The 15881-nt window shown below is 36.3% G+C and overlaps 1 protein-coding gene across 1 annotated transcript in view; it reads right to left on the reverse strand.

The window, feature by feature from the left end:
- Positions 1 to 1826: 1826 nt before the first annotated feature.
- The window catches only part of BLOS2 (biogenesis of lysosome organelles complex 1 subunit-like protein), a 73083-nt gene continuing 59028 nt past the window's right edge, over positions 1827 to 15881 (reverse strand). Inside the window, exon 2 of the mRNA XM_089821389.1 lies at positions 1827 to 2346. Coding sequence (XP_089677515.1) covers positions 2056 to 2346 — 291 coding nt within the window. The 3' untranslated portion in view covers positions 1827 to 2055. The remainder of the gene's footprint in view (positions 2347 to 15881) is intronic.

Genomic DNA, 15881 nt, shown 5'->3' on the forward strand with positions numbered 1-15881 from the left:
CAATTGTGCTACAACATATATACCCAACCCTAGCAATATCCCTCTATCAAGAGTACAAGTTCTCTACTATTAGCCCAACTTAGGTATCCTAGCTTTCATTGTTTTTGAGTTTGTTTATGATACATTGCATTCAATTAACTCTTGAGGTCATTAGAAAACTTGATTGGGTTAAATCTACAATTCAAGGGGGGGATTTGATATTGGGGCCAAGCATGATGAACACCATTAGCATACATAAGGAGCTCGTGAAACCAAGTGCAAAAAAATTGCAACTAATTTATTAACAACATTACATGTGTGCCTAAAAGGTGGACCTCAAGGCATATTGATTTCATTCAATTGGGTAGAAGTTTTCTTTTCAACCTACATTGATGGAATTACCATTTTACATTTGTGTTGATGATACATTTTTTATGACACAAAAGAGTGTAAAATTTAAAATCTTTGATCAGAATTCAAGAATTAGTTAATGGAGAAAAAACATCCTATGGGTTTTTTTAAAGCCATCACTAGATAGGACAAAAATACAACACGAAATGCAAAATGAGGAGAAAGGATTTATGCCATTTTAGTGGATCATTGATGATAAATGGAATCACCTACCACATCATAGCATCTATTGTATAGAGCATTTCTTGAATTTCTCTATCTACTATAATCTATCATTTGAGAATGGAGAAGTGGGAGAGAAATTGTACAAATGCATTTCCAAATTCTTTCTAGATGCAAAAGAAAGACAAATAGCCATGAAAAAGTTTATATTGTGCAAGTAGGCAAAGAGTTTCTTCTGTAATATATGAATAATGGAATCAAGAAAGATAACTTCATTAGGTTTTATTCTCGAAGGAATTCATTAATTTTCTACCATAAAAACAATTGATAGTTTGCAATCTAACATATTCCATGTTTAATAGAATCTAATCATTTGGGTTTAGTATTTTTTTCCTTTACAACTAATCTAATGTTAACGGAATAATAGAAGTACTCTGACTATGAGACAAACTGCTTTAATGGATAGCCATATAAGTAAAAACCTATGTAATTCTACTTGTGGGCACTCTTAGGGTGCATACACACTAAGAAATGCAGCTAATTGAACCAACAAAATTATGATTTTTGCCGTCATTTGGGAAAAAAAAATCAAGTGAGGCACTTTCAAATATTTTTTCTAGCATACATAAATAAGGTAAAAAACTACACATGCACATTTCTAAATTGCTAATCTGAAGTCCTATCAAAGATGATCAACAAATTGATCTTTGATGTAGTTGGTCCTAATTCAAAACTGATCATAGACACTCAAGTGCTTACATCAAATGAAAATGATTTAGATATATTTGACCAATAATGGATGATTATGATTGTGCTCATTGACGCAATTAGTTATGAATGTAGGGGCATCAAATTTCACTACACTTATCTAGTCATCCCTGTGCTAGGGTCTGTCTATCTAAATTTTGCATTCTCCAATATTGTTTTCTACATGAGTATATACCAATACGTAGTCAAGTTAGGAAACTCACTCACAAAGATAAAGGATAATTGGCAACATTGAATCTTTGCTTTTGTCTTATAATCAAAGTTCAGACTTTGTTTCTCAATTTATTCACTGAGCTCTATTGACATGAAAGATTATTTGGGGTTTTTCCACATGTTTTCATGAATATTTGAGCATCTACAAGGTATTGTGTTTTTCCCATTTAGACACCTCTAACTGAAATTCATTTGCACTTTCAGTTTAACGTGTGATTTCCATGTATGTACAAATGTTACTATCCTCTTCTGAAAGTAAACGTAATTCCAAGAAAATATATGAACATACGGAATTGCCTGAAATTTTTAACATATTTAAAACTCAAAGAGCACAACATATCATTAATCTTTCATCTTCCTAAGAAGACCTACTGCAAATGTCAGACAACTGCCTTTAATCAACTCAACTCAACCTCAAGCTCCTATACTTGTAAAAAACAAGAAAATGTGAACCAGCTGGGAGTAATAAAAAGATCAATCATTTACCCTCTTGTAATTAATTAATTGAAAACGAGAATTTAATCATGCATTGATCTTTTCTTGTCGCTTGAGTCGAGATTCAACATATGCAGATCGAACTTTACTCTCCAATGTGTGAGTGTACTTGTCCAGCGTAGAAACTACAGCTTCAAGTTCTGTCACTTGTTGATCAATTTCATCTATCTGTTGCATGTATTCATGGAAATTCTCATTTTTTGTCTTCAATTGCTCAACAAAAACCCTAAGACCTGAAGCAATGTCTCCAAAGTTGTTATATTCATCTGCTGTTCTTAAGTTCATCTTCTCGAGAAGTTCCAACAGATTACTTGTGCCCTGCGGAGACAATCATTTCTTTTAACTCGCCTTTGAGCCATACAAAGAAAACAAATCATATGGAGCTTCAGTGATTTTGCACGCAACATCAGGTTTCATGTGTAAGCAGGAAAGGGGTCCAAGAAATGAATGACTGAATTGACTTTAGCAATTTGAAAACTAGAAAACAAATGAGTATGAGAGACGGTATGCTTAAATAAACAAACTGCAAGGGGACTGTGAGTCCATTCAAAGAGCATACAAAAAAACATTCGAAGCAATAAATTAAGGATCTCTGCGCAAGGAAACTTATTATCAATAGGGTGATTATATAATTAATTAGAAGCAACAATAGTATTCATAATAACTGAGAGCTGCAATAGAAGAAAGACAATACGTAAATGATTGTCTTTTCATTTGACGGGAAATAAAAATCATGGTTTACAAGACAAAACCATGAATAGACAATTTCATAAAACACCGCAATCACATTCATAAAATGCATATGAAGAAAATGTTTTCAAGTGCAACCGAAAAAATCATAGTCTATATTTCGACCGGCTGTTATTAGCTTAACAATTTTTTTATAGTGCTTTTATAATTTACGTTTGGGTTCCCTATCAATACCGCATTGACTAACAGAGGACTCACAAGAGTGAAACTGAACTTTCCAGTTAAACTATTAACACTAAAGAAAACTTTATCCACTACTCAAAGGATCTAAAGGCCCCTGTTCTTGTATTAATTTATTTTAGCTCTGGCCCTTTCCATTTTATTCTTATGCTCATTTCATTGTCTATGTATTTCTTGTGATTTCTAATCCAATTCCATGATTTTAACCTTACAAGTTGTGCAGGTCACTTAACTGGTGCAGTGTAAGTGGTACAAATCCAAACATTAAATTAAATAGATGCATATCGATTGGAGGAAAGTGCAATGTTGTTTTAAGAAGACTATGGAATTTCCCCTTCCCCAAATATTTGTCCACTCTCAACATAGATATGATGCAAATAAAGACTTACAAAGAGAAGCATCCTTTGGCATTTATTACTGTGATTGTGTCACTTATTTGCAACTCAAAAGAACTCATCTCTCAAGCTGGTCAGAAGCAGTAATAACATGTCAACTCTAATAAATAAAATTAATAAGAACAATAGCAATGCCTCAGGACACTTGAGAAATAATAGGACCTTGCAGAGTTGAAGAACTTCACTGGAGCAACGTGATGTCCCCTTTCCAAAGTTGAAATCAATAATATATGGTAATAATTTAAAAAATATATAAAGTAAATAATAAGTGAATAAATAAGTTTAAATTAAAGATTTGAGCTTATTATTAAATAACAAACAAGCAAGTTAAAGTCTATATAGTAAATCGACTTCAGTATAACAATGATGATACAAGCTGGTATACCCTTGATCACGTAATCAGGCCATGCAAGGTCACGTGCAACTGTGTTTTGAGAACAATACAAATTACCAGTAAAGATAATAGTGGTGTATGATGAACTGTGAGGGACTATTCCCCCCGAATTGGCCAATCTTACCTACTTACAAACCATCGACCTGAGATTCAATTATCCAAATAGAATGATTCCTGCGACTATAGGCTCATTATTGTGCCTTGAGTATACTCAATAATTGATGACCAATATTTTAAATTGTCAAACTAATCCCTGATTAATTAAGGAGGAAGGGTGTGATGCCAAGAGGCACCATTTGATTAAAGAGTTGCAACCACTTACACTCGCACATCTTTCACAGCATATAAAAGGACATCAAAACTTGTTTCAAACGTCATCGAGTAAGGAGAACACAGCCAGATCATCAATGACAATTACAGCAAAGAAAGGTATCAAATAAGAAAAAAACTTACTATGAATGAGCAGCACTAAACATCAACAATAAAACAAAGAAACCAAAAGCACTCAGACCAACATCAAGCATCGAAAGAGAGAAGGAACAGCCCCCAGTTGCTCAGTGGCAAGCACAGAAACAAAAGATTCTCAGCGATCAGAGTCAGAGATAAAGGAGATCAACTATCCAGCCAATACCCCTCCAAACACAGTGGTATGCCATACATATATCCATGTTTATATAACTATTCATGTGCTGAACATGACTGCGCACTAACGAATAAGTTGTCTAAAATTACTTCACATTATCTGATATAAATATACATGGAACTTGTAATATATATATATGTACACATTGCATTGATCACACTAATTACATGTTATTTCCATGTTGGACTGGTATATGATTGTACAAATAAACTACATATTGTCACATTAATCAGGCTTTGTATACTTTATCTGCAATATATATTTCATTATTAAATGATGTAAATGCATATTGGTCAATATAATTATCAACATCATCTATCTACAACGATTAACCACATAGGATGGAAAGTAATTGCAATGAGGAAGAATGGTGAGGCCTCACTAGGTACACTACCTTATGAAGCATGAGGCCAAAAGGGACGAGAGATTCCAGACTCTAGTAATGGGCTAGCGTTGTGTTAAGGGTACCCTATTCTAATCCTCCCACCACTTATATCTGAGAATTATTGAAGCTAAGGAAAGGGACCCTAACCATATAAGATGAGTAAGATAGAGTGATTGAGGGAAATGGTGTAAAGATTCCACTAGGTATGCCAACCTCATGAAGCATGGGGACAATGGGGAAAGAGTTCCCACTATTGGGCCTACAGCAGAGACAATGCAGGCACTTCATCATGTCTTTCTTATCTCACTCCTCATTATGGTTAGGCCCATGGAAGTTAAGTGCTATAAGTATGTTTCTTTCATTTATATTGATACCTGATCTCTAGGTTAGCATTATATATCTCTTTTCATTATCAATTTGTAAATCTTTAGACAAATTATATTACACTACCAATATAGTTAGTTTGTATATGCACTTGTCCCTTATTTGGTGATTGCAAGACTTATATTTAAAAGCACAATGGACAAAATATCTTACTTGGTAAGACACCTCTCTAACCCTCATTGTTGCAGTTGTGTTTACTAGGGCAAGTTGTAGAAGGGGGCATTACATTGTGATTAGAGAGAAGTAAGAAATTGGCTTTAAGAATATTAACTGCTATGTTAGACCAAGTTTCTAGAACAGGGGAACGGAAGGAGGGGAAATAGGTTTGTAGGAGGGATTTTTTTTCCAAGAGCAAGGGACAGCTATATAAAGAATAGGGAACATTTTGAATATATATTGGGAAATTTTTAAATATTCATACAACAAAAATGGTATGGCAAGCTTATATTCATTATAAATATAGAACCTTAACATATAACATTTGTGTTAGATAATTTAAATTGAAAATTCACATGAGAGTGGAAGTCAAACAAACTATCAAAAATTAGGCATTAATTTTATGCGCAGCCAGGGCACAGGTTTTCACAATTTTCTGAGTTTCCAAGATGTGCCCATTTCTGGGATAGGTCAAAATTATGCCAGAAACCCAGTCCCCAAGTAACACAGATTAACTGCTAAATGTACTATAAATAAATTCTAGTAGGGAACACTACAAAACTAAGTAAATAGCTATTTCCAATGACAATCCAAAGCCTAGTTGGGAGTTTAGAGTAAAAAATGAAAAATCCCAATAGGGAACATTACAAGTGGTATCAAAGTATGATCCAATCATACTATAGGATAAAGGTAAACACAATGGAGTTGACAACATGAGTATGATGTGTATACTTTGTGTTTGCTCAGTGCCTTCATGCACTAATGTGTATGCTCCGTGTATTCATATGCATATTTCATACTTTCAAATGTATGCTCGAGATATGATTCCACTTTGGTTAATCTGGATTATGAGGATAAGCTAGAATGAATAAGAAGATGTGACTTTGTATTAGAAATCATGAATGGAGACAAGCTATTGGGTAAACACTGGGTCGATCCAAGATCAATTTAATGATACAACTTTCATCCTTCGCTGGGAGGGAAGAAAGAAAACTAATTACAAATCTTGGGATTCTTAAACTCCAATCTGCGAGTTGAGATGATATCTTAGTATTGCAGCAGAAGCCATTCTCACTAAAAGATTTGTATAAAAATTGGCATTGCTTGAGGAAGGGCAGACTCTGATGTCTCCTTTCTGAAATTGGAATTAATAGTAAATCAATAAATTTAAAATTTAAATATCAAATAAATTTTTATATTATATAAGTGATTAAATAAGTTTAAATTTAAGATTAATCTTATTAAATAACGAGCATGCAAGTTAGAGTCTATATAGTATATCGGCTTCAGTATAACAATGAGAATACAAACTGTTATACCCTTGACGACACAATCAGGCCGTGTGAGGTCATGTGTAATTACATGCTGAGAACAATACAAGTCACCATCCTGTAAAGCTAATCGTGGTGTATGATGAACTGCAAGGGATCATTCCCCTCGAATTGGCTAATCTTACATACATACAAAGCATCGACCTAAGATTCAACTATCCGAGTAGAACAATTCCTGCAACTATAGACTCATTATCATGCTTTGAGTATATTCAATAATTGATGAACAGATTTAAAATCGTCAAACTAATCCCTGATTAGTCGAGGAGGAAGGATGCAATGCCAAGAGGTGCCATTTGATTAAAGAGTCATGACCGCTTACACACACACCTCTTCATGGTGCATAAAAAGTCATCAAACCTTGAACACAACCAGATCATCAATTGCATCAAAGAAACGTGTTGAATATGGAAAAAGAGCAGACAACAAATCAGCAGCACTAAACGTCAGCCATAAAACAAAGAAACCAAAGGGACTTAGCACACTAATATCAAGCATTGAAAAAGAGAAGGACCAGTCCCCAGTTGCTTAATGGCCAGCACAGAAACAAAAGATTGTCAGCAATCAAAGTCAAACATATAGGAGATCAACCATCCAGGCACAGCCAGTCACTACCCTCCAAACATGGTGGTATGTCATACATATATCCCTGTTTATTTAACCATTCATGTGCTGAATATGAACGCATGCTAATGAATAAGTTGTCTATAGTTACTTCACATTATCTGATATAAATATATATGGAGTTTGTAATATATATGTACTTGCAAAGGTACACATTACATTGATCACACTAATTACATTTTATTTCTATGTTGGACTGCTATGCAGAAAATATGACTACAAATAAATTACATACTGTCACCTTAATCAAGCTTTGTATACATAATCTACAATATATATTTTATCTGATATAGATGCATATTTGTCAATATAATTATCAACATATCTGTCTACAATGATTAACCATATAGGATGGAATGTTGTTGTAATGAGGTGTAGTGGTGAGGCCTCGTTAGGTGCACCCCCTCATGAAGCATGGATATGGCTAAAGTCTATGCAAAATGACACTGAAAAATTTTTAGAAAAAAATCTAAACCTGGAAACACACTGTTTTTTCACTGGGTTTTTTGTGGTTTAACAGCAATGGAGATACATATCATGAAAATGAATTGTTGAAAATTTCATAAAAATTCGATGTCTTGCAAAATCTGAAAATGGTACGGTCTGCCATTTTGATGTGAGTTTAGCTGTTCTTGAGCCTAGGGTGCAGAGCACCCTATTGTAATGCTTCCACCACTCATATGGGAGAACTATTGTAGCTAAGGAAAGGATCCTTATATATATGAGGTGAGTAAAATAGACTGATGGAGGGGAACAGTCTAAAAGTTCTGCTAGGTATGCTGTGTTCATGAAGCATGGGGCCAAGGGGAACGAATTCCCCACTCTTGGGCCTAGGGTAGAGACAATGAGGGCACCTCATCAGGTCTTTCTTATCTCATTCCTCGTTATGGTTAAGATCATGAAAGTTAAGTGGTATAAGTGAGTTTCTTTCATAAAATACAAATATGTATCATACTATACCTAATCTCTAGGTTAGGATTGTATATCTCTTTTCATTATCAATTTGTAAAGCTTAAGACATATTATATCATACTATATAGTTAATTTGTATATTCACTTGCCCTTATTTAGTGGTTGCAGGACTTATCCAGAAACACAATGGATGAAATATCTTACTTGGAAAAACACTTCTCTAACCCTAACTATTGCAATTGTGTCTACTACAGAAAACTCTAGAAGGGGACACTTCATTGAGGTTAAAGAGAAGAAATTGGCCCCAAGTATGTCAACTTCTAAAATGTATTATGAATGAAATCCAGTAGGAACAGTACAAGACTAAGAAATCACTATTTTCAAGCACATTCCAATCCTAGTTGTGAATTTTAGGGTAAATCAAATAAAGTCCCAATGGGGGACACTATAAACAATCTCTTGCGGGGTTTGACAACTTCATTTTTCTGTGTATTGTGAGGTTACACAGCTTTAAGTATCAAATAATTTCTCAAAATTCCAACAGCTTCATCCTTGGAGTTGGACAACTTCACTACCACTAGTCATTTTAAAGATCAAAGCTTCTATGAGAACACCAAATTTGTCAATGCATCATTAGATCCAATGATTCAAGAAGGTACAAAATATTCACCCTAGAGAAATAGATCAAAACCATTAAACACAACACTAATTAATCTTTTATGAGTAACCAATTAAATTTGATCATGGACAACATTGTTTTTTGCAGGCAAAGCTTACACTTAATACTAATAACCATAAAAATTAGTCATAGTTTCAAGATTGCAGAAGCACGTTATGTCATGTCCCCTGTTTGGAATCCTAATAGGATTGAAAAATAAAAAATAAAATATTATTATTATAATAAATAAATACTAAACAGTGATAACGGATATGAATAAATTGAAAACAATGAATAAAATAAATATTTCATACCTACCTATATATTCCCTATTCTAATACTACCAAAGGAAGATATATTAATGCCACCCATGATTTATTATTAAAAAGGGCATGATAAGCACAACACCAGGAGCACACATATTAAATTATTAATTATATTTCTGGGACAATAATATGCTGGTTGAGATAATAATATGCCTGGACTATATTTTGAAACGAGAAGATAAGACAAGCAGGGTCCTAATTCACACGAAACTGGAGCAGATCGATGATCAAATGAATCAGAGAATAGAATAGAATAGAATAGCAATACTATGTGTCAACTAAATATAAAGGACGGCTAATAAGGACAGCCTTAAGCCGTGTAATGATGAAAGGCTAAATCGGAATTGATAGTGGAGTTTGTTGTGTCAATAAGTAGAACGGTTAGGAAGAGACCTGACTCTTCACCATCCAAAGGGGTACACTCCTTCACCAAGAAGGATAATACAGTAAGCGTAAAAGGGAGATTTGGATCAGTACAGACTGGAGGAAAATGAAACGACATCCAGTAAACATTACAATCAGCAAATACGCTGAAAAAGCATTGGACTTGGAGACTTATTACCTTTAAAACTTCCAACTTGTGCAATTGTATAGCGTACTCTCAATTGGATAGCAAATAGCATATTATCAATTACACAATTTTATAAAAAAGTTATATAATGTAAATCTAAGGAATTAGAGTAATCGTCCCATTATCCCTATTTATCCTAAAAGGAGAAATTACACCTTACTCACTGATATTAGCAGTCAGAAACATCAAAAGTGCAGTCCAATATTTCAGGTATTGCCTTACTGGTGTCATCATTTCATGACTCAGTCCTTATGTTCTCTTACTCATCCCAATGACCTCATGGTTTTTAAATAGTCAAGGTGTGCCACGATCCATTTGATAAGATGGTAATAAAAACAAATTCGATGGCAAAATTAAAGAGCTATTATGAAATCAACTTTATTCCTCAATACAATTGATGACAAAGTAATGAACTTGACATGTTTTATGGTACATTGGATGAGATGCTAATGGAGTATTAATAGAAAAACTAGATGTTACTTCCTTATTTGCGAAGTAGGGTCAATGAGAAAATGTGTAGATTACATCTCCTAAGACTACGATGATGATGAAATTGACAATCAAGAATAAGTATGGATTGGGACAGGAAATTAAATAATATCAATAGAAAATACTAAAATTTCATGGATAGAATTTGATGCCTTGGATTCTGCAAGGAGTCTAATAAACTCATTTTGTTCCATCTTTACTGATGCAAGCAAGTGTTGTGATGTAGAGCCTAGTCAGACTCGGAGGTTTATTCGGCACAATTTTCTCCCCATATTATTTCTACAGGGGTTTGGTGGCAGCACCCCCAAGACGAGGTCAAGGTATGCTCTTTGTCGCAGTACAAGGTGGGGTTTGTCGTCAGTAAATATTGAGTAGCCGATAGGTTGATGTCGTCGATAATTGTTATGTAGCCAACGGGCCCCTATAATAAGAATGCTTGCAAGAAGACTCTGAATTGACTAAACAATGACCTAACATGAATGTGCAACTTATTTTGACAATATTCAATGCATATATGTGACTGAAAACTACTTGCAATATGTAGCTACAGCAACTAGTAATTTTGACAAACACTTGGGATGCGAAATTTATAACATTATTTATGCCAAAAAGAGAACCTACAGCCAATTGACATTTTGTTAAACAATTGGCATGCAAACTAATAAGCTGATCATGAATGATAAATACATATAAAATTACACTATATCAGACCGGCAACTTATGTCTCCTTTATTGCACATAAAATGTCAACTACAATGCTAGTATGAAATGGCCAAGACTCTTGGCTTACATCCGCATGAATAATGCCTAAATCTGTTACAACTTTCACCTACAGCCTTACCTCCTAATATGCATCTAAATGATAAGAACAATACATGTAATATCCAGAGGAACCTGATTGTAGATGGCTGTAATAATTTTCTCCAATGCTGCCTTTCTACTTTGCTTTTTCTGATCTGCTTTTTGACTTGCTTTTTTCAGATCCGCTTTTTTGCTTTGCCTTTTCGAACTGCTTTTTCGGATCTACTTTTTCGGACTGCTTTTTTCGGACCTAATTTTCGAACTGCTTTTTCAAACCTACTTTTCGGACTGCTTTTTCGAACTGCTTTTAAAAACTCAAACCCTCAGGTAGTCTGAGCATTCAAATTAAGCTCAACTTGAAATTGTTGAATACCACTTCCAAAGGGCAACCCTTCAGAAGGTCTTTCACTTCCTCAATTATGCAATCTTTTGAAAGGTATCGTTCTCAAGGATTATGCTGAATATTTGCAGACCTGGATGGTGCCACAAATGCTCAAAGAGAATGGTAGTAGAATCATCAATTCCCCGTGTATCCAAATGGGAGCCCAAGCCCTCTATTTATCTACTTTCCTAAGAAGTTACTAAGAACTTCTAGAAACATCCTTTTCTAAGAAGTTACTAAGAACTTCTAGAAACATCCATTATAAAATCCCATTATAATGCACTTTTTTATAATAAATAACTTTATAAAATAAAAGTGCAACTCAACTTAGAATTATAACATGTAGGCCCCGTATAAGAAGTGATGATAAAATAATATCTCCAAGAGCACAATGAGCCATCTAATCACCAAATAATGCCAAAAAATGACTCTCTCATCAACCCCATCTGCCTACGAGAGTCTAGAATAGGCAAATCCACGATTAATGCCATGTCGAACTAAAGAGGGGACATTACAACCCCTTCGGGAAGGTTCTTGTTATGTAGTCGACGGGCCCCTTCGGGAAGGTTCTTCAAGATGGTATATGTACAACTTTGGATCATTGTTGCAATCATCATTGTAAGCATTATGTACTCTTCGGCATATATGCGAATAATAAAAGGAGTACTGTTGTATTACATGTCCTTGTCTATTGTCTGTATGCATTAATCTATTTACCCCATACGATAAACATTTGGCACTGTTGCCCAATGGACCTAGAACAAAGACAGAGGAATGAAGACTAATGCCGATTCAACTTAACAAGGATAGGAATAAGAAAAAGGGAAAAAATGAAATACGCATAGGTCAAGAAAATTTAATTTTGGCACAACAGGCCGAGCGCAGACGGAGGTTTCAGCAAATTGCCGACGAACACTGAACCATCGAGAAATTGTTGGAAGAGACTCGACAGCGGTTGGATTTGGTGGAAGAAGCAAAGGAGGAATTTTTGAATCTATATACGCCGAGGGAAGAGAATCCAGACGGAAGGGAATTAACTCGCATAGCTTGGAGTGTCGAGGAAGCACGAGCGTGGAGTGAACTCTTTGTCCGCGATACACTTCCGAAATGGACAATTTCGCTTAACGAAGACCTTTCTTCACCAAAGAATGTAGATGTTGGAAATAAGATGACTGCCCGAAACAGTGCCAGTATCGGAGTACAAAGCGCCGATGTCAGAGTGCAGAGCGTCGGTATCGAAGTGCAGAGCGTCAATATCGGAGTGCAGAACAGCGCCGATGTTGCAGTGCCGAACAGTGCCAACAACGTCCGTACACAAAATCCAGTAATAATGGCAGGAGCAAAGGAGAAATTGCCAAAGTTTGATGGTGATGGAATAGCCGATCCAATCAGACACTGAAAGACATGCCAAACAATTTGGATGGCCAATGGCGTAGCCAACACAAATGAATGGGTTCGACAATTTCTAGCAACCCTAAGGGGTGTAGCAGTGGATTGGTTTGTCGACGCCAATCTCCAAAAATTAACTACATGGGCGGGAGTTACAAAGGAGTTCATTACCGAGTTTCAATTGCTACGGGACGACAATGAGATAGTAGCCGAGATCTACACCACAAAGCAAGGGAAAAATGAAACTACCTATGTATATGCCAGAAAGCTAAAAGAGTTAATAAATAAAATGGAAAGTAAGCCGGGAGATGGGCTGAAGAAGCGATGGTTCATTGAAGGACTACGCTTGGAGTTAAGAAAGAAAATGAAGATTGTGCCGCCATCATCATACACAATCGAGCAATGGACTTAGGGAGCGAACAGAAAACGAAAAAGAAGAAAAGTAACTCATCTGACTCAGATGACGCATCTTCAAAAGATAGCAATGATAACGAAAAGGGCAGCAAGAAGGTATATGATCAGAATGATGAAGGAATTTAAGAATATGCAAAAAGAGACGAAGGGAAACGAGCTATGGTGCACAAAATGCAAGACAGGTCACATGAAGGGACCCTGTCCAAAGAACCAGTTCTGTGAGATCTGCCAAATTATGGGACATTCCACAAAGGAATGCCTGTTCAATATGAAGACGAGGGCATCAACAAGTGCTCCTGACATAGGAGGCTTTCGCAAGGAGCGGAAACACCAACAGTGATGGTGCCACTTTGGGTGGGTACAAAAATAATAGAAGAGGGCAAAACAACAATACCAACAATAATAATGGAGGCCGCAACCGAATTCAGTATGATGCGAACGGTCGTTCGATGGTTCAATGCAGAGCATGCAATTTGTGGGGCCACTTTGCATGAAACTGTACATCAGCAAATACACCAAAGCTATTATGCCGATGGTGCGGTCCTAGAGATCATGAAGATGCCAAGTGCCTGAAATCAAAAGTAAATCTGATCAGCATTGGCACCGACGAAGAAGTCTTAGCAATCACCCGTAAACAAGCAAAATTGTACCCCGACCCGATAGAAAAAAAGAAGAGATTGGAAGAAGCGCGGGCGGAAATTGAGAAAGCAACGTAGGCAGAGAAATCATAATGGAAGGACACTACCGGTACCTCAACAAAGAACTACGCAGAACAGAGCATCGTATGACAGATAATACAAACTGAAGTACCAATCAAAATAAACGATCTACTGCTCACAACTCCTCAACTTCAATCGGCACTCACAAACATTGCTCCAACTGCCAAACCACTGGGAGAACATGGAAGGGAGAAGGAAAGTGGAGAAAGTACAAAGGACCCAATGCTGCTAGCCCTCACATCTAGCGGTCATCGAAATGGAAATTCTAGGAACTGTTCTGACAGACACAATTGTGGACGGAGGGTCAAGCGTGAATGTGTTACCAGAAGATACCTGGAAGAAGTTGGGACAACCGATGTTGTGGCCACCTACCTTCCAATTACTGACGGCGAACCAACACGGCATTAAACCTCTCGGTGTCCTGATGGCACAACCAGTAACTATTGAAACGCAGCCATTCCTACTCGATTTCGTCGTCACCCCGCTAAAGAGGAGAGGATATGACGCCATTCTAGGTCGTGGATGGTTCGTATAAGCAAAGGTTAAGCATGACTGGAAGAAGAATACATTCATTAGAAAATGAAGGACAAAAATTCATTATTGATTTACATACACAAATGATGGGCGAGGAAGCTCTCTCATCCGATTCCAAAGAAGAGGATGAAGGAAAGCAGCGAATGGAACCAGATCCAGAAGGAGTCCTATAGTTAGAAGGTGGATCGACGAACGATAATTTGAATTTGGTGAACGGCCTTTTCCACTAGCAAATGGAGGATTACGAGCTCTTTTTGAGCTGTAATATGTTAAGGGTTGACGAAGGTAAGAAAGAAGAGGGAAATGAATGTCTGAAGGAATATAGAGAAGCAGAAGAAGGAAAGGCAGTTACAACAAAAGCTGAAGGGAAGAACATACAGTAGGAACCCAAAAAAAGGAAAGATTCCACTGTACAGTACACAGTGAACAGACCGCGCAGAAAGAAAAGGTTACACCACACCATGAAATTAGTAGAAAGGTGCCGACAGTAAGGAAAACACATCGTACGGTTTGCACAGGAAACAAAGAGGAAGGGCTTAATAAAAACTTCAGCAGTACGGAGTGAAGGTTCTAAAATCAAGAATACAGTTATTGACAACAAAGAGTGGCAGCCGACGGAATTCATGGTACCAAGTTTCGAGAACAAACTGGGCAATATGGAAAACCTGAGGGAGAAATCATGTAACTTGAATTAACTTGATGAGTGATGATTGCAGGCACAATGGGCCACGGAGGTGACACAGAACAAGAGCAAAGCATGGCATGATAAACACCTAAAATTAAATAAGTTTCAACCGGGCCAGTTAGTATGAAAGTATAACGGGCGAAATCAAATCAAACCTGGAAAGTTCAAAGTCAAATGAGTAGGACCATATAAAATATGGGAAGTTGGTGATAACAGAGCGATCAAGTTCTGGACGCTCGACGGAAAGGAAGTATAGGACACAGTGAACGGGTCAAAGTTATAAATCCATCATGAAGGGAATAGTCCCCCGTCAACGAACAATTGAAGAAACAAATTTAAAAAGGAAGATCTTCTTGGAAGGTGGCCGTACAACCAGTCAAATGAAGTAAGTGCAGAAAAAGTATCATTCAGTCATGCAAGTGAGGGATTGTTTTAGTTATACATCCATAAAGCGTGAGAAAGGGTCATACGGATCCGTACGAACTCTAGGAAAGGGGAAAAAAATTGCGTGCAAAGGGATAACTGGCCTAAGTAAGCAGAACAAATGGAGTCTACAGGAAAGAGGAAGTGAAAAAAAAAAAAAGAATCTACAGCTAAAAAAATAAAAAAAGACATCAAAAATGTTCAGAATGAATAACGCATGATGCCCAAGAGAAGGGAAAGACATAAATAGATAGTAAAACATAAGCAGTTGCCCTAAAGAGTGTGGGATCGGAAGAAAATCACAAAAA

The sequence above is a fragment of the Cupressus sempervirens genome, chromosome 3 (genome assembly GCF_028749045.1).
Source record: "Cupressus sempervirens isolate cs-2001-9-10 chromosome 3, ASM2874904v1, whole genome shotgun sequence".
NCBI classification, from domain to species: Eukaryota; Viridiplantae; Streptophyta; class Pinopsida; order Cupressales; family Cupressaceae; genus Cupressus; species Cupressus sempervirens.